The sequence below is a fragment of the Martes martes genome (assembly GCF_963455335.1).
Source record: "Martes martes genome assembly, chromosome: 10".
NCBI classification, from domain to species: domain Eukaryota; kingdom Metazoa; phylum Chordata; class Mammalia; order Carnivora; family Mustelidae; genus Martes; species Martes martes.
In genome coordinates this window covers 40,995,950-41,023,411 of record NC_137898.1, presented here as the reverse complement: position 1 = coordinate 41,023,411, position 27,462 = coordinate 40,995,950, and the positions used below count along the sequence as shown (strand labels likewise).

At 40.4% G+C, this 27,462-nt stretch overlaps 1 protein-coding gene across 1 annotated transcript in view; it reads left to right on the top strand.

The window, feature by feature from the left end:
* Positions 1-27,462, top strand: part of NELL1 (neural EGFL like 1) — a gene marked incomplete at its 5' end in the record, with an annotated part of 852,276 nt that overhangs the window by 392,189 nt on the left and 432,625 nt on the right. Inside the window, one exon of the mRNA XM_080816285.1 lies at positions 18,337-18,462. Coding sequence (XP_080672411.1) covers positions 18,337-18,462 — 126 coding nt within the window. The remainder of the gene's footprint in view (positions 1-18,336; positions 18,463-27,462) is intronic.

Below are 27,462 nucleotides of genomic sequence, written 5' to 3'. Positions count from 1 at the left end.
CTATAGATGTCTTTGCCGGTGGCATGGCTCTCCCTCGTCTCGTTCACTCTCAGCTGACTTTCCTTTATCTTTGTAAAGCAGCAGAATAGCTGACCAACATCTCCTCATTTCTCCCATGTCCCAAGCCCCTGGTGACCACTGTTGTAGTTTCTGTTTCTGTCACTGTGACTTTTTTTTTCCCTTTAGATTCCACATACAAGTGGTATCATACAGTGTTTGTCTTTCTCTATCTGATTTATTTCACTTAGCATGGTACCCTCAAGGTCCATCCATGTTGTCTCAAATGGTAGGATTTCCTTTTTTCTCATGGCTAAATTACATTCTTTGGTACATATATGTACGTTCAACATATTCTTTATCCATTCATCTTTTGATGGTCAAGGAGTACAAACTTCCAGTTATAAGATGAATATGTTTCTGGTATTAATGTATAGTGTGGTGATTCTAGTTAATGATGGTTTGAGAGTTGCTAGGAGAATAGATCTTAAAACTTAAGACCACAAGAATGTGGTGGTTATGTGATGAAAATATAAGCTAAGCTATGGTGGTAATCATTCTGCCATATTTTAGTGTATCATATCTATATGTGATACACCTTAAAGTTACACAGTGTTATGTGCCAATTATATCTTGACAAGCTTGAAGGAAATAAAACATTGTTGCCCAGTTCAGTTGGTGATTAGGTCATCAACATTTTAGGAAGACATCTTGCCTTCCCAAGACTCAGATATCTTATAGGTGAATTTTTCCCCAGTTCCCTTTGTTGGAATTAGACATTTCCTTCTCTAGTAGGACTTACGAAGTTCGTGTTCATGTGACCGTCTCTCTGCTAGATTAGGTTCTTTATTGGCTAATTTTTTTTTTCACTTTGTGTAAAATCCCGAAGACGAGGACCACATTCCACTGACCTTTGGATCTTTACTGCCAGTGGAATCCAGCAATCTCTTAACACCTCTTGAATTTTCTTTCGCAACTGTAGGTAGCTTGTACACGGTAGCTTGTACATTTCCAATATGTTCTTTGTCAGTCCAACTGACTCACGCCTCATGAGAAAACCTCAGACTTCTTTGGAAGAACTCACTGACTTTGCTGGTACCATTGGCTGAAGTGGAATTCAGGTACAGATGGACTCAGGAAGGCTGCAGCACAGCTTGAAGCCATGACTGACTTAGCGTTCACTCATTGTGCTGCTTTCCTTGCAGACACTCCACATCAGGTTATGGACACTCCCAAAAGTCAGGATGCCAGGCTGGAAAAAAAAAAAAACAACTTAAGGTAGTATCTTACAATGCTTTTCCAATGTCAGCTGGGAATTGGTATGCTTTGATTTCCAATGGCACAGAGATATGCTATTTTATGATAGAATTTGATTCTGAAATTGAACCCAGCAGGGAAAATAAACATCCTGGCATGACTTTTTCAAATATCTGACATAGCTATGTTTGGAAAATACATTTAAATGTCAGGAAACCAACAACCTGATTTCTACATTATGGGGTATGTAACTCTAGGAAGACTCTTTTTTTTACTGTGCATGGGCTGACCAGAAGGTTACTTAGAGTTTTAATCTGCAAAGATTAGATTAGACATTTGTTTGACATGTACCTTAGATGATGATGTAAAAATCCATTTCACCACGCAAGAGAGAAATTTAAAGAGTCATTTTATTAGCTTTGGAGCTGCCTAAGAAAACACTATAGACTGGTTGGCTTCAACAACAGAAATGAATTGACTCACCATACTGGAGGCTGGAAGTCTGAGTTCAGGGTGTCACCGTGGTTGGGTTCTTGTGAAGGCTCTCCTGGCCTACAGATTATTGTGTTCTTCTTGTCTCCTCACATGGTAGAGCAAGTGAAAACTATCTAGAGCCTCTTCATATGAAAGCATAAATGTCATCTTGAAGCACCACTCTCATCGTGTCATCTAAATGTAATTATTGCCCCCCCCGCCAGAAGCCCCATTTTCAAATACTATCATATTGGGAGTTAGGGTATCAACGTATGAATTTGGACGGGGTGCACAATTTAGTCCATAGAAGTTATCTAGGCACCTCTCTAGGTTGACTTACCATTTTTTCCCCTTCTCTCTCTCCTTCCCTTCCTTCATGCCTCCTTGTTCTCCTCCCTTCTTCTTGTCTTCCTCTTTCCCTTCCTCCTTTTCCTCCTTTCTTCCTTGCTCCACAAAAGCTCCTTGTGATAACATGGTTTAAGGCACAGACATTCGTGGTTTGAATCTGATAGATATATTTTGCTTGGTTTGAAATGTTTGGGAAAAGAAAGAATGCACATTTGAAAAAAAATAATGCTTGATAACAAATAACACGGGGGACATGGGGAGATGGAGAGGAGAAGGGAGTTGAGGGAAATTGGAGGGGGAGATGAACCATGAGAGACTATGGACTCTGAAAAACAATCTGAGGGTTTTGAAGGGGCGGGGGGTGGGAAGTTGGGGGAGCCTGGTGGTGGGTATTATGGAGGGCACGTATTGCATGGAGCCCTCACTGGGTGTGGTGCATAAACAATGAATTCTGTTACACTGAAAAGAAATTAAATAAAAAAAAGAAAAAAAATAATGCTTGGATATGCAACTTCTCTAAGAAGGTCAGAGATCTAGCCCAATCACTGAGAGGCAGTACTAGAGGGTTCAGAGGTTAGACTCTGGAGCCATTCTACCAGAATTCATATCTTGGCAGTCCAGGTACATCTCCTAGCTGTGTGACCTTAGACAATTTACTAAACATTTCTAAACTGTGCCTAGCACATAGTAAGTGCCATGCAGTGATGTCTTACTACTCCTTCATGGCATTATCTGACTGGAGCTCTGGTTATTCACAGTCAAAAGTCTTGCGATTATCTTTCCACCACTGAGATGCAGTGTCACTTTCCATGAGTCATTGGCCTTGCACTGAGCTTTCTCCCTGAAAGATAGAATCTTTTTGTTTGTTTGTTTATTCTTGGAAGTAGGAAAATGAAAGATTGATGTACATTTTAAGAAAAATAAGAGACAGTGTCTTTCTTTGTGGAAGGGACATATTTTGTGTATAGATCTTCTACCTTCTTTAGGCACTTGATTTATGTTTCTAGATTCTATAGGTATTTGATTTTTTCAGGAAGAAAACCATAATTATAGAGAAGCATGGAACATTGGATAAAGCACTAGTTTTGGAGCTAGAAGACCTTGATTTTGCTATCAGCTCAATGATTATCGGTCTACCTTTGGACTCTGTTTCTATTTTCTCTGGGCTTCTGTTCTCTCATCTGAAATAGAGCATAATAATCCATATCTTGTCTACCGGACTGGATTTTTATAAGTTCAAGTCAGAAACCATACAGACTTTAAAAAATATCCAGTCTGACACAGAGGGAGAGCATTGATAATTCTAACAACTGATTGGCCAGTGCCACCATGTTTTTATAACTCGATTTCTGCAAAGGCAGGAAATTAAAGTCTGGTAGAATTGCCCTGCAGGTTAAATGACTAGTCTGGAGAACTTGTCCAAATCAATGCATTTGTATGGATATATGTTTGCTAGTTCTAGCTGCTCTTGGTTTTCAGGGGAGATGCAACTCAGTTGACTATAGGTATCAAGGAACAGTGAGAATGCATGGATGATCTGAATAGTATTCTCTAGGACTTGTGTCTTGAGAGAGTTTCTGGAACATCTGTAAGCTCCTCAAAATAGGAGAAGAGAGGGGGTGGCTCAAGAGAAAGTGCTTCAGTAGGCTTTTATGATCTGTGGACAGAAAGCTTGAATATGTTAAGAACTTTAGAATGGGGGGGTGGGTGGATGGTCTTTTGATACTCTCTGGTCCAACTCCCTGATATCATAGATGGGAAAATCAAGGTCTAGGGAAGAAAATGTGACCTGCCAGTGCTTATAGTTAGCTAATATAAAAAGCAGAAGTATAACTTAATTCTTAACTGTCAACCTAGTACTCTTGGTCCAGCAGTCAGAGTAGAAGAAGTATGCTTCTTGAAGTCCCAGGGACCTGGGTTAAAATTCTAGGTACTCTATATGTAGTTTCTGATGCTAGTCAGAAATGGATGGAAATAATGAGAAATGGAAATAATGGAAATGGAATGGAAATAATGAGGATGGAAATAATGGAAATATTTGATGGCATGGAAATGGAAATTATGGAAATAATGAAATGGGATATCCACAGTGCTTGCAACAAAGTACAGTCTCAGTAAATTTTGATTTGCTTTCCCCATTCTGTTTCCTTTTTAAATGTGCATGAGAAGTAGGCATAACCACCTCCTACCAAACCCCCAGCTCCAACCTTCTCACCTTCTCCATGTTGCCTTTTTCTAGGAAATTGTTAGCAACAAGTCTGAGTAGATGGCACCATTTTATCAAGGGAATTCTTTGCATTTGCTTCTATCTTAGCTACCCAGACCCTGCACTCTAATTTAATGATGATAATGCCAAATTTGGGTCTGTGTTTGCGCTGAACTCTTATGCAGATGGAATCTGGTGATATATGAAGAATCATTATGCCACATCAAGTTTCATTTTAAAGTCCATAAGTATACCTTTTTAAAATGAAAACAAACTACTTCACCATCCTGGGGAGGGACATAAATCATGTACTTTTATTACCTCAAAAGACCACCAGAAGATGAGCTCCAATATTTCAAAGGTGACAAGCAATCTATACGAATGAATCGTAATTCGAGCCCCATTATACTCAGGCTGATATATATTGCAGTGGGGTTTATAGATGTTTCTCGAAAAATACTGAAAAGAAAAAAAAGAAACAACCAGATCTTTTGTCTCTAGTTTCTAATCCTAAAGAAGACAATCCAGTCTTTTGCAACCAGCATAGAGACTGTATCAGGCTGTGGGTTCAAGGTAGGAACAGAATCCCGCCACCTGTTTTGGGGCCCTGGGTCACTGGAGCCCAAAGTGTGAAAATTTAAGATTGATTTAAAAGAGCTGAAGAACCAGTGATGCATGGAGTAGCATCGCTCTTCCAACAGAGTAAAGTACCAGAACAAATGTTAGGAGCAGCATTGCACACATATAGAATTTGGAGATCTACTTGTTTCCACAGGCTTCCTGGCAGCATCAGACATATGTAATGGAGTTGCAGGATTGAATCATTTTCAAAGGCTAGAAATGGTACTGTGAGGACAGTGCCAACTTTGAAGTCAGACCATGTGGATTCAAACACAGGCTCTTAGGCTTATGACTTTGTGCCTTGGGCAAGTGGACCCAATAATCTCCGAGCCGCATTCCCTCCTCAGGACATGGGGCTACCTATTTCCTTCAAGAAGAATAAATGGAGTGATGAGTTGCTACCTGGGGTTTACCTAGCACAGTGTCTAATATGTAGAAATGACATCTATGAGAAATACTCATGGAAATGAGTACTAACCAGGTGCCAGGCGGCTATTCCTAGTTTTACCCTCTGAGGTTATACACATGGAACCTCTTATTCTTCTTAGTATTACCCTGTGCCCAACGGTGCATTAAAAAAAAAAAAAAAAAAGCAAAAAAAAAAAAAAACCAACAAAGCAAAACAACCCATTCATCCTTCCAGTAATTAGGTTAACTGTTGTTCTTATAAAAACTTTTTAGACTGATTGAGACCTTTAACTTGAACCGGGACTAGAGTGTGTCCAGTCTCCACCTTGTGGTTCAGCCTTAGGCTTAGCCTCTTGTTGTCTCTTGGATTTGGACTGAATGTCACACCAGGAGAGACCCTCGCTTGAGAAAGAAATCAGCTTCAAACAGAGCACCCGCACCACCTGGGCAAAGGTCGGATGGCTTTCAGGTTAAAATCTCTGGTGCTATTTCTTCTTTGAAAGTTTGATAGAATTCCCCAGGGAATCCGTCAGGTCCTGGGCTCTTGTTTTTTGGGAGGTTTTTGATCACTGCTTCAATCTCGTTACTAGATATCGGTCTATTCAGGTTGTCAATTTCTTCCTGGTTCAATTTTGGGAGTTTATAGTTTTCCAGGAATGCATCCATTTCATCTAGGTTGCTTAGCTTATTGGCATATAACTGTTGATAATAGCTTCTGATGATTGTTTCTACTTCCTTGGTGTTAGTTGTGATCTCTCCCTTTTCATTCATAATTTTATTAATTTGGGCTTTCTCTCTTTTCTTTTGGATTAGTGTGGCCAATGGTTTATCGATCTTATTGATTCTTTCAAAAAACCAGCTTCTAGTTTCGTTGATACGTTCTACTGTATCTCTGGTTTCTACCTCGTTGATCTCTGCTCTAATCTTGATTATTTCCCTTCTTACGTGTGGAGTTGGTTTGATTTGTTGTTGATTCTCCAGTTCTTTAAGGTGTAGAGACAGCTGGTGTATTCTGGATTTTTCAATTTTTTTGAGGGAGGCTTGGATGGCTATGAATTTCCCCCTTAGGACCGCCTTTGCTGTATCCCATAGGTTTTGGAGTGAAGTGTCTTCGTTCTCATTGGTTTCCATAAATTGTTTAAGTTCTTCTTTGATCTCCTGGTTGATCCAAGCATTCTTAAGCAAGGTGGTCTTTAGCTTCCAGGTATTTGAGTTCCTTCTGAACTTTTCCTTGTGATTGAGCTCCAGTTTCAAAGCATTGTGATCTGAGAATATGCAGGGAATCATCTCAGTCTTTTGGTATCGGTTGAGCCCTGATTTGTGACCCAGTATGTGGTCTATTCTGGAGAAGGTTCCATGTGCACTTGAGAAGGATGAGTATTCTGTTGTTTTAGGGTGGAATGTTCTGTATATATCTATGAGGTCCATCTGGTCCAATGTGTCATTCAATGCTCTTATTTCTTTATTGATTTTCTGCTTCGATGATCTGTCTATTTCTGAGAGAGGCGTGTTAAGATCTCCTACTATTAATGTATTCATATCAATATGACTCTTTATCTTGATTAATAGTTTTCTTATGTAATTGGCTGCTCCCATATTGGGGGCATAGATATTTACAATTGTTAGATCATCTTGGTGGATAGTCCCTTTAAGAATGATGTAGTGTCCTTCTGTATCCCTGACTACCGTCTTTAGTTTAAAATCTAATTTATCTGATATGAGAATCGCTACCCCAGCCTTCTTTTGAGGCCCATTGGCGTGAAAGATGCTTCTCCATCCCTTCACTTTCAGTCTGGGTGTATCTTTAGGTTCAAAATGGGTCTCTTGTAGACAACATATGGATGGGTCCTGTCGTTTTATCCAATCTGCAACCCTGTGTCGTTTTATGGGTGCATTTAGGCCATTCACATTGAGAGTGATTATTGAGAGATACGTTTTTATTGACATTGTGTTATCTTTGAAGTCTTTCTTTCTGTCGATTGTCTCTATATTTCTGTTCAATGCTATTCTTAGGATTTTTCCTCTTTTATAGAACCCCCTTTAATATTTCCTGCAGTGTCGGCTTGGTGGTTGCATAGTCTTTCAAGCCTTGCCGGTCTTGGAAACTCTTTATCTCTCCATCCATTTTGAATGTCAGTCTTGCTGGATAAAGTATTCTTGGCTGCATGTTCTTCTCATTTAGTGCCCTGAATATATCTTGCCAGCCCTTTCTGGCTTGCCAGGTCTCTGTGGACAGGTCTGACGTTATTCTGATGGGCTTTCCTCTGTATGTAAGGAGGTTCTCCTGAAGCTGTTTCAAAAAATTGAAGCAGAAGGAAAACTTCCAGACTCTTTTTATGAAGCCACCATCACCCTGATCCCCAAACCAGGCAAAGACCCTACCAAAAAGGAGAATTTCAGACCGATATCACTGATGAATATGGATGCTAAGATTCTCAACAAGATCCTAGCAAACAGGATCCAACAGCACATTAAAAAGATTATCCACCATGACCAGGTAGGATTCATCCCTGGGTTACAAGGATGGTTCAACATTCGCAAATCAATCAATGGGATAGAACAAATCAATAAGAGAAGAGAGAAGAACCACATGATCCTCTCCATTGATGCAGAAAAAGCTTTTGACAAAATCCAGCATCCGTTCCTGATTAAAACGCTTCAAAGTATAGGGATAGAGGGAACATTCCTGAACTTCATCAAATCTATCTATGAAAAACCCACAGCAAATATCATCCTCAATGGGAAAAAGCTTGCAGCCTTCCCATTGAGATCAGGAACACGACAAGGATGCCCACTCTCACCACTCTTGTTCAACATAGTATTAGAAGTCCTAGCAACAGCAATCAGACAACAAAGAGAAATAAAAGGTATCCAAATTGGCAAGGAAGAAGTCAAACTCTCTCTCTTCGCAGATGACATGATTCTTTATATGGAAAACCCAAAAGACTCCACCTCCAAACTACTAGAACTCATACAGCAATTCAGTAATGTAGCAGGATACAAAGTCAATGTCCAGAAATCAGTGGCTTTCTTATACACTAACAATGAAAATTCAGAAAGGCAAATTAGAGAATCGATTCCATTTACTATAGCACCAAAAACCATAAGATACCTCGGAATAAACCTAACCAAAGAGGTTAAAGATCTGTACTCGAGGAACTACAGAACACTCCTAAAAGAAATTGAAGAAGACACAAAAAGATGGAAGACCATTCCATGCTCTTGGATGGGAAGAATAAACATCGTTAAAATGTCTATACTGCCCAGAGCAATCTATACTTTTAATGCCATTCCAATCAAAATTCCACCAGTATTTTTCAAAGAGCTGGAGCAAATAATACTAAAATTTGTATGGAATCAGAAGAGACCCCGAATTGCTAAGGAAATGTTGAAAAACAAAAATAAAACTGGTGGCATCACGTTACCTGATTTCAAGCTTTACTACAAAGCTGTGATCACCAAGACAGCATGGTACTGGCATAAAAACAGACACATGGACCAGTGGAACAGAGTAGAGAGCCCAGATATGGACCCTCAACTCTATGGTCAAATAATCTTTGACAAAACAGGAAAAAATATCCAGTGGAAAAAAGACAGTCTCTTCAATAAATGGTGCTGGGAAAACTGGACAGCTATATGTAGAAGAATGAAACTTGACCATTCTCTTACACCGTACACAAAGATAAACTCGAAATGGATAAAAGACCTCAACGTGAGACAGGAATCCATCAGAATCCTCGAGGAGAACATAGGGAGTAACCTCTTTGATATCAGCCATAGCAACTTCTTTCAAGATATGTCTCCAAAGGTGAAGGAAATAAAGGCAAAGATGAACTTCTGGGACTTCATCAAGATAAAAAGCTTCTGCACAGCAAAAGAAACAGTCATCAAAACAAAGAGGCAACCCACGGAATGGGAGAAGATATTTGCAAATGACAGTACAGATAAAAGGTTGATATCCAGGATCTATAAAGAACTCCTCAAACTCAACACACACAAAACAGATAATCATATTAAAAAATGGGCAGAAGATATGAACAGACACTTCTCCAATGAAGACATACAAATGGCTACCAGACACATGAAAAAATGTTCATCATCACTAGCCATCAGGGAGATTCAAATCAAAACCACATTGAGATACCACCTTACACCAGTTAGAATGGCCAAAATTAGCAAGACAGGAAACAACGTGTGTTGGAGAGGATGTGGAGAAAGGGGAACCCTCTTACACTGTTGGTGGGAATGCAAACTGGTGCAGCCACTTTGGAGAACAGTGTGGAGATTCCTCAGGAAATTAAAAATAGAGCTTCCCTATGACCCTGCAATTGCACTGCTGGGTATTTACCCCAAAGATACAGATGTAGTGAAAAGAAGGGCCATCTGTACCCCAATGTTTATAGCAGCAATGGCCACGGTCGCCAAACTGTGGAAAGAACCAAGATGCCCTTCAACGGATGAATGGATAAGGAAGATGTGGTCCATATACACTATGGAGTATTATGCCTCCATCAGAAAGGACGAATACCCAACTTTTGTAGCAACATGGACAGGACTGGAAGAGATTATGCTGAGTGAAATAAGTCAAACAGAGAAAGTCAAGTATCATATGGTTTCACTTATTGGTGGAGCATATCAAATAATATAGAGGACAAGGGTAGATGGAGAGGAGAAGGGAGTTGAGGGAAATTGGAAGGGGAGGTGAACCATGAGAGACTATGGACTCTGAAAAACAACCTGAGGGTTTTGAAGGGGCGGGGTGGGAGGGTGGGGGAACCAGGTGGTGGGTATTAGGGAGGGCACAGATTGCATGGAGCACTGGGTGTGGTGAAAAAACAATGAATACTGTTACGCTGAAAATAAATAAAAAATTTAAAAAAAAAAAAAAAAAAATCTCTGGTGCTGTCCCCGTGCTTTAATAAACCACCATTTTGCACCAAAAAAAAAAAAAAAAAAAAAAAAAATCTCTGGTGCTTTGGGCATTGTGCTTTTCTTCCTGTGAGCCTCAGTGCATTCTTTAATTGGGAGTTCTCTCTGGGGTTTGTTTGTTGTTGTAATTATTCATTACCTGTCAGAATCCTTGTGAACAATAAGCAGCGTTTGTCTTAGGCTCATTTAAAAAATCTCAGCTCACTAGTTCTCAAGGTTGTTTTCTCAGGATATTTCAACTCTGAAGATGTTCGTTAATTCTGTTTTGATTCATTCTATAATCAGATTTCCTTCTGAAGCACTCTTGAGTCCTATCGAAACTGTCTGCAGGGTTGTGCCTTTCCCCGAGGATGAAGAGGCAATCTTTGTTTTCGGCAAATGTGGATGCTAGTCCATCCGCTAGCAGTGGACTAGCCGGATTGCTGGTCCATCCCCAGCCCCATCCAAAAAACAGGGAAATTCTCAATTCCTTCCTTCCTTCTGTATTCTTTCCTCAAGGTACCCAGCTAGAGGACTCTAAACACTTGACAATTTTTTTCCCTCCCCTCTGCATTAGTTTTATTAACTAGGTAGTTTTTGTATCTCATGTTTGCATGACGGGGAATAAGCAACAAAGATAAGGTTGTAACAGAATAATTTTCTGGCACATTTATCAACTTTTCTGCTTTATTTTGGTGCCTTTTCTGGACTGGTACCAGGAAATTATGAGATCCACAAGAGCTGAAATTATCAGTGGTATGAAGTGAAAATGAAACCAGCGCAGAGATACCTCCCTGGTCCAGCGGGGATGTATGGCATGGCGTCCAGTATGACTTGTGGAGAGAAAAGGTTGGAGAAATTCTCCCTGGAATCTTCTAACCATCCCCCCATCCTGTTTTTGAAAATATTTTTATTCAGAGTCTGAGAATCCTCTGAAACAAAGGGATGGTTCAGCTGTGTGAGTCAAAATAAGCTGGTTAAAACCAACTAACTCCTTCAAATCTTGATGAAGCAGATGCCTCTCATCACTTATCCAGTGGCCTAAGGGAAATGAGCCAGGAGTTTCTCTCTGGGAGGAGCCGACAAGGGTCCATGACAGGGCAACATTCATTGCAGTCAGCAGCCGGTTGGCAGCTGTGGCCCATGGGCTGGAGATTGAACTGCCTCTAAGGCAAGTCCTGACTAGTTTCTCATCTTAAAGAATGTCTGGACCTCCCTACAGAATAAGACAGAATTCAGTGTGGCTGTATCTCGGAGAGTCAAATACCAAGGTCTTTTAGCCTTCAGCTTGGCCAGCTCCAATCCATTCTCTTCACTACAGCTGAGTGATATTTTAAAAACAGAAATTGGTCCATGTGTCTGTTTTTATGCCAGTACCATGCTGTCTTGGTGATCACAGCTTTGTAGTAAAGCTTGAAATCAGGTAACGTGATGCCACCAGTTTTATTTTTGTTTTTCAACATTTCCTTAGCAATTCGGGGTCTCTTCTGATTCCATACAAATTTTAGTATTATTTGCTCCAGCTCTTTGAAAAATACTGGTGGAATTTTGATTGGAATGGCATTAAAAGTATAGATTGCTCTGGGCAGTATAGACATTTTAACGATGTTTATTCTTCCCATCCAAGAGCATGGAATGGTCTTCCATCTTTTTGTGTCTTCTTCAATTTCTTTTAGGAGTGTTCTGTAGTTCCTCGAGTACAGATCTTTAACCTCTTTGGTTAGGTTTATTCCGAGGTATCTTATGGTTTTTGGTGCTATAGTAAATGGAATCGATTCTCTAATTTGCCCTTCTGTATTTTCATTGTTAGTGTATAAGAAAGCCACTGATTTCTGGACATTGACTTTGTATCCTGCTACATTACTGAATTGCTGTATGAGTTCTAGTAGTTTGGAGGTGGAGTCTTTCGGGTTTTCCATATAAAGAATCATGTCATCTGCGAAGAGAGAGAGTTTGACTTCTTCCTTGCCAATTTGGATACCTTTTATTTCTCTTTGTTGTCTGATTGCTGTTGCTAGGACTTCTAATACTATGTTGAACAAGAGTGGTGAGAGTGGGCATCCAGTGGAACAGAGTAGAGAGCCCAGATATGGACCCTCAACTCTATGGTCAAATAATCTTTGACAAAACAGGAAAAAATATCCAGTGGAAAAAAGACAGTCTCTTCAATAAATGGTGCTGGGAAAACTGGACAGCTATATGTAGAAGAATGAAACTTGACCATTCTCTTACACCGTACACAAAGATAAACTCGAAATGGATAAAAGACCTCAACGTGAGACAGGAATCCATCAGAATCCTCGAGGAGAACATAGGGAGTAACCTCTTTGATATCAGCCACAGCAACTTCTTTCAAGATATGTCTCCAAAGGCGAAGGAAACAAAGGCAAAGATGAACTTCTGGGACTTCATCAAGATCAAAAGCTTCTGCACAGCAAAAGAAACAGTCATCAAAACAAAGAGGCAACCCACGGAATGGGAGAAGATATTTGCAAATGACAGTACAGATAAAAGGTTGATATCCAGGATCTATAAAGAACTCCTCAAACTCAACACACACAAAACAGATAATCATATTAAAAAATGGGCAGAAGATATGAACAGACACTTCTCCAATGAAGACATACAAATGGCTACCAGACACATGAAAAAATGTTCATCATCACTAGCCATCAGGGAGATTCAAATCAAAACCACATTGAGATACCACCTTACACCAGTTAGAATGGCCAAAATTAGCAAGACAGGAAACAACGTGTGTTGGAGAGGATGTGGAGAAAGGGGAACCCTCTTACACTGTTGGTGGGAATGCAAACTGCTGCAGCCACTTTGGAGAACAGTGTGGAGATTCCTCAGGAAATTAAAAATAGATCTTCCCTATGACCCTGCAATTGCACTGCTGGGTATTTACCCCAAAGATACAGATGTAGTGAAAAGAAGGGCCATCTGTACCCCAATGTTTATAGCAGCAATGGCCACGGTCGCCAAACTGTGGAAAGAACCAAGATGCCCTTCAACGGATGAATGGATAAGGAAGATGTGGTCCATATACACTATGGAGTATTATGCCTCCATCAGAAAGGACGAATACCCAACTTTTGTAGCAACATGGACAGGACTGGAAGAGATTATGCTGAGTGAAATAAGTCAAACAGAGAAAGTCAAGTATCATATGGTTTCACTTATTGGTGGAGCATAACAAATAATATAGAGGACAAGGGTAGATGGAGAGGAGAAGGGAGTTGAGGGAAATTGGAAGGGGAGGTGAACCATGAGAGACTATGGACTCTGAAAAACAACCTGAGGGTTTTGAAGGGGCGGGGGTGGGAGGGTGGGGGAACCAGGTGGTGGGTATTAGGGAGGGCACAGATTGCATGGAGCACTGGGTGTGGTGAAAAAACAATGAATACTGTTACGCTGAAAATAAATTAAAAAAAAAAATGTAAAAAAAAAAAAAAAAAAAAAAAAAAACAGAAATTGGTTTGTGCCCCTACTTGACTAAGGTCTAGACTCCTTCCTGTGGCCCACGAGGCTCAGCAGGATCTGGCCTGAGCTTACCTTGCCAGTTTCACTTTAAACAGACAAATTCGTCTCCAACATTCTTCTCTGTCTGCTTTGTTATTCCTCTCACCTTCACCTTTTAGGTCTTTGATGAAACATCACATCCACAGAGACTGGCTCTCGGGCTCTCTCAGACCACATCCAATCCCGCTGTTAAAAGGTCTTCCGTTCTTTGTAGAACTTCAAAGTTTTGCTCAATGTCTTGCCAGGCTGTGAGGTTTGTGGTGGCAATTTGGTCATCCTCTGCTTCAGGGCCTAGTAGAAGGATAGTTAGTGTTCACGACTCACTGATTCTCTCCCCCTTCCTAACTCTCCAGAGACAACGAGTTTAGCCTCTATAGTTTCTCTTGCTTTTCCCCACCTCTGGTCTCTACTTGGTGAATTTCTGTTCATCTTTTAAGATCAAGCTTAATGATCTCTTTGAGATGCTTTTCCTAGTCACCAGTCAGGGTGGGCCCGATGGCCTAAATGAACAGAAGCCTCTTTCTAGCTCATGCAGCATCCATCATCAGGCTCGTCTGGTTGCCGGCTCCTCACTCAGGGACCCAGGCTGAGATTGTCCGCATCTGTGTGCTTCCATGATTTCCAAAGCAGGAGCAAGAAAATGTGATAAACCAAATGCTGGCTTTTAATCTTTCCACCTAGGGGTGGTATGCTTTGCTCATACATCATGTCTAGTCTAGTCATATAGCTATGCTTAATTTCAAAGAGGATGGGGAAGTACATTTGTATGGTGTGCCCTGGAGGAGGAAAACTGGTAATGTCTGAGGAACAACACTAATGCCAGCCAACTCCCTCCAATGCCTGGCTTCTTCTGGTATTCCCAGCCTCTCACTTACAGGGATCTATTCTCCCACGCCCCCCATTGTCGCATGAAAGACCTTGGAATCAACAAGAACCGAATCACCTCCAAAATATTAATGTCAAGCACACCACTTTACAACCCTGTCTCCTAGCTGTCTAGTTCCTGCATTCTACCACCCTCACGGTAACCACACCTTGCCTCCCTTAGGATTCCTGCTGCAGTTTGGGTTCCCTAAGAAGCAAACTCTGATCTGGACGCTGGGATGCAGGGAGATTATTAGGGAGTGCTCCTGGCATGAAGACCTCTGGGAAAGGAAAGAATGTAGGATCGGACATTGGGAGAACTTAGCCCAATCTCACTGAGTGCTCTGAAATCCGGATGGTCCTTTAGAATTATCTTGAACTGGGGTCAGTGAGAAGCAGTCTTTGTTGTAGGTCACTCCCAGGATGAAAATGTGACTGTGACTATATAATTTCTCATTAGCCAAGGACATTTTCCCTAAAAGGATAACAGCTGATGGCATTAGCAGACAGTAGTCCCATTAGCTGGGGGATTAAATTCTCTAGTTCTGAAGTGAGATCTGAGAAGTGCAGTGCAGTGCCCACCCCTAGTACCCAGTCCATTTCAAATGTCTGCCTCCCTCTTCATGTCCTCACATCTGTCCTTGATAGCCGAGATCCCTAGACACCTCATTATCACCAACTCTTTCTTTATTCCCTCAGTTCCCCTATATCTCTTTTGACTTATATCTGGATAAAAACTCATCTCTGGTTACGCCAAACTTTCCAGTTACCCTTCTCCTGCCCCCGAATACCTGAATGAAATTGGAGAAAAACACATGGCCATGTTGACTGCTCTCACTAACTCATTCACGATCACAAATCACAGTAGCTCCTTAGCCCCTGAACTATATGCTCGAAGAAATGTTTGTTCCCTTTTATCAAAATGGCTATTTAATACCTTATTCCCATTCCTTAACTATCTGATACCTCCTCCCTTTCTTAATTATCAGGTGTTATCCTCTCTTTTCATTTTCACTGAGAAAATTAAGAGAAGGAGAGCTATTTCCTCTTCCCTCCACCAAATCTGCCAGCCAGCTCCACGTCTTCCCTGATCTCGGCTTGGTTCTTGTCGAGATGACTCGTTCCACCTGGGCACTGCTTCCCCCAGGACATTGTTCCTGCAGTTCTCTGTCTTCTACATCATCAGTTTGCCTCACTTGTATCGAATCCTTCCCAAGAGCATACAAATGTGCTGTGATCTCTCCCATCTCTATACAAGACTCTCTTGACACTGAGTCTCCCCAGACCTACTACCCCATTTTTCTTTATGGGGAAAAAGAAATCTCAAAAGGTTTGCCTTGTTTTTCTCTCTCTGTTCCCTCCTCTTTGTTCCTGTCTTTAATTGACTCAAGTCAGGCTTTTCTCCACCACCTTCCCAAATCTACGCTTCCCAGGTCAAGGTCAGCAGTGAACTACTTCATGCCAAATCTAGTGGTTAGTGATGTCTTGATCTTATTCAACTTCTTAGCAGGTGACCAAAGTGATCATCACTCCTTTCTGTAAAACCTTTTCCTCTTGACTTTTGTGATATCCACTGTTCTGTGAAACAAAATGCTTCAACGATGCCAGGAATCGACTTGTTAAAGAATTCTAATGCCCTGGGTGCCAGAAAGATGTGAACTACATCTCATGCTTATGTGCAGTTACTGTTCTATCTTAAATTCGTTGGAGAGTTCCCTTCATACCCTAGCTTGATGGAATCTCATTATGTAGTTTTTATAGTCCTGTTGTCCATTTATTTTAATTGTGCATTGTCTTCGATCATTTTTGGAAGCACATGATTTTGTGTAAGTGGAACACTTCGTTTATTGCCTGAAGCATTTCAGTAGTTTCTGGTGTTTTGTTCTCACATATAAGGAAGTCTTGCTAACTGCGAGTGTCCTTCTAGGACCTCAGTTATTCCACACTAACTTTTATTTATGGACTGACGGATCTTTAGTGCTGAAAAGAATCTGATACTATTTCAGTGTGTTTCATAAGGAAATAAGTCAATCTTCTTTTACTTTTAAAATCGATAAGTAAGATTTCTAGCGCCCCATCATAGATGTTTTTATCCTTGTTTCTGCACATGAAGTGCATTAGGACTTGGGTGGTTACCTTCATAGTAACACTACGCTTGACTGTCTTTTTCAAGGTGCTTCCATGAAGTAAAAGCATAGGAAATAAGAGACTGATTTCTAAGTTCAGATCCTGGGTATAGCATTTCCTAACAGGGCAACTTAGTGCCAGATATTTAACTTCTCTAAGCCTCAAGGTTCTAGACTTCAAAATGTCGGTAGTGCTGTACTCAGATCATGGAATTATATGGGGCTTACATTAGATAATGAATTGAAGGATGTAAAGCAGTGGGTTTAAAACTGGCCTGTATGACAAACTAACAAGACTCTTGGGACTCAGCGTGGTTAAATGCAAGTCAAAGGCTACTAACTGGAAGAACCAGAGCTAGAACTCTCATTGCGTTAGGTCCTCATGCTGTGCCCCGCCATCCCTTCCTCTCCATCTCCATAAGCACTCTGAGTAAAATGAACACATAAGGCATTTTTAAAAGATTTTATTTATTTATTTGAGAGAAAGAGACAGAGAGAGACAGAGTGAGAGAGCATGAGAGGGGAGGTCAACAGGAGAAGCAGACTCCCCATGGAGCTGGGAGCCTGATGTGGGACTCGATCCCAGGACTCCGGGATCATGACCTGAGCCAAAGACAGTCACTTAACCATCTGAGCCACCCAGGCGTCCCTACAAGGCATTTTTGAAAACAACTTCCAGGAAAGACTCAAGTCTCTGCTTAAGGTTGTGGGTTATTTCAGTTCTTACCATGAATGCTCATGAGGAAGCAGGTGATGCTCTGACTGCCATTTCAGAGAGAAAGAAATCTTTTTGTTGAATCAGCCCATTATTCTGTCACACGGGAAGGATCTCCAGGTCAAGGGACAAAAGATGTCAGTTTGCATTAGACAATAGCTGTTGTCTGTATTCACAGTACAACATGGGAGAAACTGGCTGCGCCATCATTTTTTAACAGGTGGATTAAAGCGTGTCTTAGTAAGACACACGAGTGGAAAGGGCTGGATCCTCTTGATCTCTCTGATAAAAACTACACCATGTACAGTGGACATCTAATAAATATTAATTGGTATCAACTCACTGGACACAGAACTCCTTGGTTTTGGATGTTTAACTCCAGCATCCTCCTTGGAGAGAGACTAATAACAGCAGATCCAATCTTCATACTTCTTGGTTTCTTTCTTTCTTTTTAAAGATTTTATTTATTTATTTGACAGAGAGAGTGAGATCACAAGTAGGCAGAGAGGCAGGCAGAGAGAGGGAAGAAGCAGGCTCCCTGCTAAGCAGAGAGCCCGATGCGGGTCTCCATTCCAGGACCCTGAGATCATGACCTGAGCCAAAGGCAGAGGCTCAACCCACTGAGCCACCCAGGGGCCCCACATCTTGGTTTCTTAACTGTTACATCTCACCTTGCCTCTTTCTCGAAATACTTTCAGCTCAAGATGGGATCTAAAGCACCTGAATGCAGCTAAATTTGCATTTGAGTTTTTGTGTTTACTGCATCTTGCTTTTTCTCTTAGCTTTGATGGACATTTGCCTATTTCAGTTTCCTTGTCAGATGATTACAGTAAGTAGGGTTCGGTCCTTCACCTAACTGTGATGTTGCTTCTTTTGTTTTCTTTCAGATATTGATGAGTGTGCAGCTAAGATGCATTACTGTCATGCCAATACTGTGTGCGTGAACTTGGCTGGGTTATATCGCTGTGACTGTGTCCCAGGCTACATCCGAGTTGATGACTTCTCTTGCACAGGTGAGCACGAAGAAGCAACTTCGATTTTCTGATTCACCCCTTCTCTGCACCCTAGGTGTATTGTTAAATTTAGCTCCACGTGTCCTTGGCACTACTGTAACGCAGCCAGCTAGTTTTTCTCTTGCATTATCTTACCCTTCCCTTTGGAGAAAAAGGTGTGAAAAGGAGTTTTATCTGTGTAATTTATTTCTACTCCCAGCGGACCTAGAGACATCAGTTTTAAGGATAGAAAAGTACCAAATTATTTTCCTTCTGTCATGCTGGAATGTTTTTGTATATAAGAAAATGTACTTTGTTCCCATCAAGAAAGATAAGGATTAAGTTTAGAGGGGAACGGAGTACCTGGTGGTCAACGATTGGGCATTTATCTGAGCCAGTCAAGACTTTGGATTGACATATGCTGACGGTCGGTTTTCCTGATTTGGCATGGCTCACAGTGCTCAGCCGGAAGGACCTCTAGGGATGTGGGCGCTGCCTTTCTGTGAGCACTGCTGGCTTTGTGGGCATTTGGTGTGGGGGGTTCCAATATATGTATATGGAGATGTGAACAGTAAATTGGCCACGAATGGTAGAAAGTTCTGAGTCTTATTGTTTTTGGTCAAATGTCTTTAAATGACCAATCTGTAATCTATAAGAAAAGTGCCCCTCGAGCACAAAATTTCAGTCAGTTTTGTACCTTTCCCTGACACCTGCCTCCTATTATGTCCTATTAACAGTGTCCTATAAACTGAATTTTTCACTCAGAATGGACTGCCACTCTTAGTGTATTTTATTCCCAAGACCTTTTCAGAAGCGCAGAAAGTGGCAGAAGTTAGGGAAGCATGTTTGTACATCCAAAAAACCTTTTCCATTGATTGTTGTATATTTATAAGTTACTATTTTTCGGCTAAAGAGCTGGTGATGTGAGAGTAATATAGGTTTCTGATGGGCGCAGAGGGCCAATCTCATTTATCTTTTATGTGGTATAACTAAAATTCCTAGAGAGAAAAGAGATTGCATAAACACAGCATGCTGAGAGCTAAACATTTTAAGGGGGGCACAAAACCCTTTTGGACCTGTAAACAAACAGTCTAAAAATCTGATGTTCTGCATGATTGTTTCTTTGTTCTTTTGATTTACCTTAACTCTATGATCAGAAGGAACCAGTGAATATCCTTCTACAACAATAGCACATATCATGGAACTCCCTAAACCTTGATTAAGGCCCTGCTGTGTAGAAAGGCCTTATTGAAATCACAGCAGAATACTGCCTCTGCTTTACTTTTTCCCAAAGGGTGAAAGACTGGAGCTCAGTGCTCATTGAAAGCCTCTTAAGGATGGGTGCCCTGCCTGGTGGTTTATAAATGGAACAAGATTTAAAAAAAATATGTTATTTATAGAATTACTTTGAGAAAGCAAACTGTGTTATTTGGAATAAAAGACAAGGGTGTGCATGTCAGTGGGTACCCAAGCATCCCCTCTCAAAAAAAAAGGGAGAGGCTCAGAAGGACTTTCTCTGATTCACATAATTAGATAGCTACCCATGATCCTATCACTTGATTTTAATTTTCTGAATATCACTTATCACCATGTAGAGTTTTTATTTTTTATATGTGATTTTCAAAAATTTGTCTCTATTAGAATATAAGATCTGAGAGCCGGGACCTGTTCTCTTCTGTTCACTACCTATTTTGGCTACTTAAAAACATAACGTAGCTGGAGGAGTTGGGGGTGTAGAGAACCTGGCAGAGCGCAGTACGCAACAAATATTTATTGAATGAAGGAGTGAACAAAACTATTTAGCCTTGGGCTATTTTTCTAAAAAATTCATTTATGAATGAAAGCTCATATCTGCTGTATCTGCTGTAGCTGTGATATGTAACTCTTAGGTTATTGTGAACATCAGATTGTATATGTGAAAACATTTATCATGGCACTTGGATCAGTCAGGATGTTCTTCAGTAACAACCCCAAATATGCTAGACTTAAAATAACAAGGTTTTGTTTGTCTTTCACTGGTCAGCAGGAAAGCTGCTCTGCTTGTCATAATTACTGTGGAGGTACGAGCCGATAGAGCAGTCAGTATTGTGAGCATTTCCAGTCACCAAGATGTGAAAGAGAGAGCCTGGGGGGGTCTTGCAACACTCATTCTATGTTGTTGTCAGGGAGGGACACATACCCTTTCCACACTCTGCTTGTCTACTAGATCTAGTCACCAGTACCCAACCAGCTATAAGGGGATGAGGAAGTGGAATTCTGCTTCGTGCCTAGAAGGGGGAGAAAACTAGAAATATTTGGTAGATGGTGCTAATGAATACCATAGTGATTGACACTTAATAGATTCTCAACAGATTGTGTTTCCTTTGATGGGCGCTGTTTATTAAAATAACCCTTTTCTTTTCAACAGTACACGGTGTGTTGGGGAAAGTAGTCTCATAAAAATGATGATGATATTAAACAGCACTAAGTACTATGATGGAAGGACAAGCAAAATACAATAAGAAAAAGTTGCTTGATTTCCAGAATGGAGTGTGTAGGGTGTTTTTGCAAGCCAAGAATATCTACTGGAGTTTACTGAGACATGTTAGCGTGCAGTGAGTGGATTGGGGTAGGATTTCACAGTGTAGAAAATGGATGGGAGTGAAGTGACCTAAGAGACAGCATTCTTCCTGCTGTTTCTCCTCTAGACAAAATTCCAGGGCCTCCATGAGATGCTTGCAGAGTAAGCTGGAACTCCGATACTTACCTCGGTGTCCTGAAAGTAAGCCTCTTAGGCCAGAGGTGCTCTTCACTCTCCAAGACAGATCCGGTCCCCACCTCCAATCTCTGTCATTTCTTTATTGGCAAAGACTTCTTCCTCTAAGTCTCTATTTGTCTGTGGTAATAAGTAAGGTGTATAATAGATGTTGGCCACTGTAAGGCATCTTTTCAGATATTTCATTTTCCAAAGATCAATTTCTGGGAGAAATTGACAGACCTGAAGGCATCTTTTGTTTGCCCTAATCTCCTGATACAGCATTTCTCATTATTGGGATTCCTGATTTCCAAAGTTCATTCTAGACTCTGTCCCAAATCAATTAGTATCTGCTGCTACTGTTAAGTTAGTTTTCTAAGTATGTCAAGGTCACTGTTTTCTTTTTTTTAGTGTGCCCTTTAGCTGGACCTAAACTGCCCTAGAAGTCGGTAGTAAATACTTAAAAATTATATTCAACTAAAAATTAGTAAGCCTAGAAGTAAAGAATATCTACCGGCTTTGGTAATAGATTATTGAATGATTGATTGATTCACCCATGTCATTCATTTATTCATATATCTAATACATAACTAGTATCAGTCATGAGTATTAGGAAATATGGCTACTGAGAATAGTGATAAATGACCTCTGTGCCCTGAGAGTTCATGACTGAAGCAAGGCTTCACATGAAAAATCTCAAATGTATATTCACTGTCAAAATATGTTCCAGTATTTGCCAAATCAATCCCTCTTGAAAGTCTTAGTAGAATTTAGATGAGTATTAGGTGTTCAATCTCATGTTAGTTGTTAGCCCTTTTTAAGTTCCGAAGAAGAAACCCTGAGATAGCGTTTCCAGAGTTTATGCTGGTAACCACGATCCTTTTAGAAAGACTGCACCTGAGACAAATAGATGCTCAAGGGGAAAGACAGTATGTCAAATAGAAAAGAAACTTTAACTCTTTCCCCCTTTTTATCTTGTTTTAAAAATGGAAAAAAATCATCTGTCATGGGAAAATAAAATAAGGAGGGTTTTACATCGAGAATCCTTACCCACAACTTAAAATGTGCTATGACTTAATTTTTACCCCTAGAGGCTGGGGATTCCCTGACATGACCATGTATTATATACAAGGCTCTGTACTTTTTTCTAGCAAAGTTTACCTTGCCCTTTGAAAGGATGAGATTGAAAACGTTGGATGCTTGGGCCGGTTTTTGGCCTTAAGATTTGTGTGCGTCTACTTCACTTTACTTTCTTTCCTATAAGAGAACGATGGGTTGTCTTTGCTCTTTTATGAATTTCAAAACTGGAGGATTCCCTGAAATTGGTCCGGTGGGGTGCTTTTCTCTTTTCTTTACCTTTTGATTTTTGCGATGGTCGGACTCCTTGATTTACTGGTCCCTGACTTTCATTTATCCCCAGTTAAACTAAGGCTGTGTTTAAATTGTTTGATAAGATGTTATCATTAGATTCTAAGGCAGCTCAAAAGCAGAAAACCTGTGATTTATGACAAAAGCATGCAGCAATAAGACAGGTACTTGACAGTAATGGGTAAGCATTCATTTTTATGCCAGAAACTTCCCATGAAGGTAAGAAATAAAGAAAACAAGTAAGATAACCTGTATCCCATGTGATTTCTATTACCTTGCTCAGAGGAATTGTATTTTCTTGATATTGGCATGGAAGAAAGCTTGAAGAAAGTATATGTTTGAAATACTTCAAATAAGCTTGGTTATAGTTAGATATCATAGTCCATTAATTTTAGTGGTTTAAATTAAGTACCTTATAATGAAAGGTGGTGAGACAACAATTTAAAAGACTTAGGGGTAGGAGCAAAAGGCCACTATACAAATTTTAGACCAGTTTTCTGAAAGAAAAAAAAAACACACACTTTTCTCCTAAGGTAGATGATATAAAGAACACTTTGAAATATGAAGTACCTGATGTCATTTTATGAAGCAGAGCCATATGAAATAGGGCCAAAATAGAACATTCTGCAACTTAGTAGAGCATGGTCGTAAAATGTCTATTGATTATCTTTATCTTTAAAGCACATAGCATGTGCTTGTTTTGGACATGCTTGTTCTTACTTACTTTGACTCTCTGGCAGCATTAAGGGGTTATTAATTACTTGGCTCTCAGGCTCAGAAAAGGTAAGATAGCTTTAAGAATGAAATTCCAGTCAGGGGCCTGTAGATTCCTTCTACTGAGTGAAAAATGCTGTATCAAATGTTTTATGTGCAAAACTACTTGTATTAAAGATGGCAGAGAACATCTACTGATACAATGACTAAGGAAAGTCAAAGCAAGACTTATAGTTAGTTTTGGGTATTCCAAAACCCAACTAAAAGTTGTGATGATTATTAGGGGACATTTATCCTTTGCTTTGATTTGGCTGGTATGTCCCCACCCTTTTTTCCCCCCTTCTTTAAATATGTGGTTGGCTCTGTTACCCACTTCCCCATCCAGAGGAGGGATGTGACTGTGTTGAAAGCAGGGCTCCAAGATCCCGATTTGTTTTTGTGCAGAAGTTCTCAACTCTCAGCTCAGGTTAGAATCACTCAGGACACAGGTAAAAGTTAATGTTGGGGTATACCCTTAGAGATTTTGATTTGTGTTTGGTCTAGGTCTGAGACCTGGACCTTGTTTAAAGGTCCAGGTGATTCTAATATGCGGTCTGCTTTTGTAAAACAGAATGGTAGAAAAGATTTTTTTTTGAAATATTTTATTTATTTATTTGACACACACACACACAGAGATGGAGAGCAGGAACACAAGTAGGGGGAGTGGGAGAGGGAAGGCTCCTAAGCAGGGAGCCCAATGTGGGGCTTCATCCCAGGACCCTGGGATCGTGACCTGAGCTGAACGCAGACGCTTAAGGACTGAGCCACCCAGCCGTCCTGGTAGAAAAGATTCTGAAAGGAGGAGAATTGTTCTCCATATTATAGACTAGAAAATCCAGAGTGGATAACGTAAGGTCAGGAAGTAATGAAGGTAGAGACTCAAACAGTTTCTGGAGAAAGGGCCCTTTGCCGCCAAGGCTGCATTCTGAGATATGTAAGCTCTGGAGAGAGAAAATCCTCAGCAAAATACTAGCAAACAGTCCACAATACATTAAAAAATCATTAACCATGATCAAGTGGGATTTATTCCTGGGATGTAAGGGTATTCAATATTCACAAATGAAACACTGTGATACATCACATCAATAAGAGAAAGGCTAAAAACCACATGATTATTTCAGTAGATGCAGAAAAAGCATTTGACAAAGTACAACATCCATTCATGATAAAAACCCTCAACAGGGGCACCTGGGTGGCTCAGTGGGTTAAGCCTCTGCCTTCAGCTCAGGTCATGGTCTCAGGGTCCTGGGATCGAGCCCCGCATCGGGCTCTCTGCTCAGTGGGGAGCCTGCTTCCCTCTCTCTCTCTGCCTGTCTCTCTGCCTACTTGTGATCTCTGTCTGTCAAATAAAAAAATAAAATCTTAAAAAAAAACAAAAACAAAAACAAACAAACAAAAAACCCTCAACAAAGTAAGTTGAAAGAGAACATATCTCAACATAATAAAGGCCATATGTGAAAAACCCACAGCTAAAATCATACTCAGTGGGGAAAAACTGAGAGCTTTCCCCTTAAAGCAAGGATGTCCACTCTCACCACTTCATTCAACGGAGTACTGGAAGTATGAGCCACAGCAATCAGACAACAAAAAGAAATAAAAGGCATCCAAAACAGTACGAAAGAAGTAAAATGTTTACTATTTGCAGATGATATGATATTATGTAGAAAACCCCAAAAGAGTCCACTGAAAAACCACTACAACTGATAAAAGCATTAAGTAAAGTCTCAGGATAAAAATCAATATGAAGAAATCTGTTGCATCTCTATACCATAATAATGAAGCAGAAGGAGGAGAAATTAAGAAAACAATCCCACTGAAAAGTGCATGAAAAGTAGTAAAATACCTAGAAATAAACCTAACCAAAGCAGTGAAACACCCGTACTGTGAAAAGTATAAAATATTGATGAAAGAAATTGAAGGTGACACAAGTAAATGGAAAGACATTCCACGCTCATGGATTAGAACAAGTATTGTTAAAATGTATGTACTACCCAAAGCATTCTACATATTTAATAGAATCCATGTCACAATACCACTAGCATTTTTCGCAAAACTCGAACAAAAAATCCTGAAATTTATGTGGAACCACAAAAGACCTTGAATTGCTAAAGTAATTCCAAATTACTTTCCAATTACGAAATTACTTTGGTAATTTTGAAAAAGAAAAGCAAAGCTGAAGGTATCTGAATTGCAGACTAAAAGTTATATTAGCTCCAGTAGTCAAAACAGATGGCAGTGACACAAAAATAGACACACAGATCAATGGAACAGAATAGAAAACCCAGAAATATACCGAGAACTATATGGTCAATTAATATTTAACAAAGCAAGAGAGAATATACACAGGGGAAAAACAACCTCTTCAACAAAAGGTGTTGGGAAAACTGGAAAGCAACATGCAAGGGAATGAAACTGGGCCACTTTCTTACACCATACACAACCATAAACTCAAACTGGATTCATGATCTAAATGTGAGACCTCAGCCAATAAAAATCCTTGGAGAGCTCAGGTAGCAATCTCCCTGACATTGGACATATCAACATTTTTCTCGATATGTCTCCTGAGGCAAGGGAAACAAAAGCAAAAATAAACTATTGGGACTGCATCAGAATTCAAAGCTTCTGCACAGCAAAGGGAACGAACAACCAAACTAAAAGGCAACCTAATGATTGAGAGAAAATATTTTCAAATGACTTATCTGATAAAGGGTTACTGTCCAAAACACATAAAGAACTGATACAACTCAATACCTAAAAAGCAAATAATCCAGTTAGAAAATGGGCAGAAGACACGAACAGACATTTCTACAAAGAAGGGATCCCGATGGCCAACAGATACATGAAAACATGCTCAACGCCACTCATCAGGGAAATGCAAATCAAAACCACAATGAGATCTCACCTCACACCTGTCAGAAAGGCTAAAATCAAAAACATAAAAAACCAGTGTTGATGAGGATGTAGGGAAAAAAGGAACCCTCTTGCAGTATTGGTGGGAATACAAACCAGTGCAGCCACTGTGGAAAATATAATGGAGGTTCCTCATATGGTTAAAAAGCACGACTACTCTGTTCCAACAATCCCACTACTGGGCGTTTACCCCCCCCAAAAAAACCCCCAACCCCCCCCCCACTAATTCGGAGTGATACGTGCACCTCTTTGTTTATAGCAGCATTATTTACAAGAGCCAAATTATGGAGAGTTCAAGTGTCTATTGACAGATGACTGGATAAAGAAGAAGTGGTATAGTTATGCAATGGAATATTATTCAGGCATAAAAAGAATGAGATCTTGGGGCACCTGGGTGGCTCAGTGGGTTAAGCCTCTGCTATCAGCTCGGGTCATGATCTCAGGGTCCTGGGATCGAGCCCCATGTCGGGCTCTCTGCTCGGCAGGGAGCCTGCTGCCCCCTCTCTCTCTGCCTGCCTCTCTGCCTACTTGTGATATCTCTCTCTGTCAAATAAATAAATAAAATCTTTTTTTTTAAATAAATAAAATCCTTAAAAAAAAAGAATGAAATCTTGCCATTTGCAACAACATGGATGGAAGCAGAGAGTATAATGCTAAGTGAAATAGAATACTCAGAGAGGGGCGCCTGGGTGGTTCAGTGGGTTAAGCCTCTGCTTTCAGCTCAGGTTATGATCTCAGGGTCCTGGGATCAAGCCCCACATCGGGCTCTCTGCTCAGCGGGGAGCCTGCTTCCCCCTCTCTCTCTGCCTGCCTCTCTGCCTACTTGTGATCTCTGTCAAATAAACAAATAAAATATTTAAAAAAAAAGAATACTCAGAGAAAGACAAATACTTTATGATTTCACTCATGTGGAATTTAAGAAAACACATGAGCAAAGAAAAAAATGTGATTAAAAAACCAAGAAACATACTCCACTATAGAGAACCAACAGATGGTTACCAGCGGGGAGGTAGGCAGGGGAATGAGTGACATGGGGGTGGGAATTAAGGAGAGCACTTGTGATGAGCACTGGCAGAGATGTGGAAATGTTCACTACTATATTTTACACCTGAAACTAATAAAACACTGTTAACTATACTGGAATTACCATTTAGGGTGGAAAAAAGACTGTAGAGAGAGAGGCTATGTGATGCCTCTGCAGGCGGGGCCTTATGGGGAGATTCTGAATCTTCAACTGTGACATGAGCACTGGGATG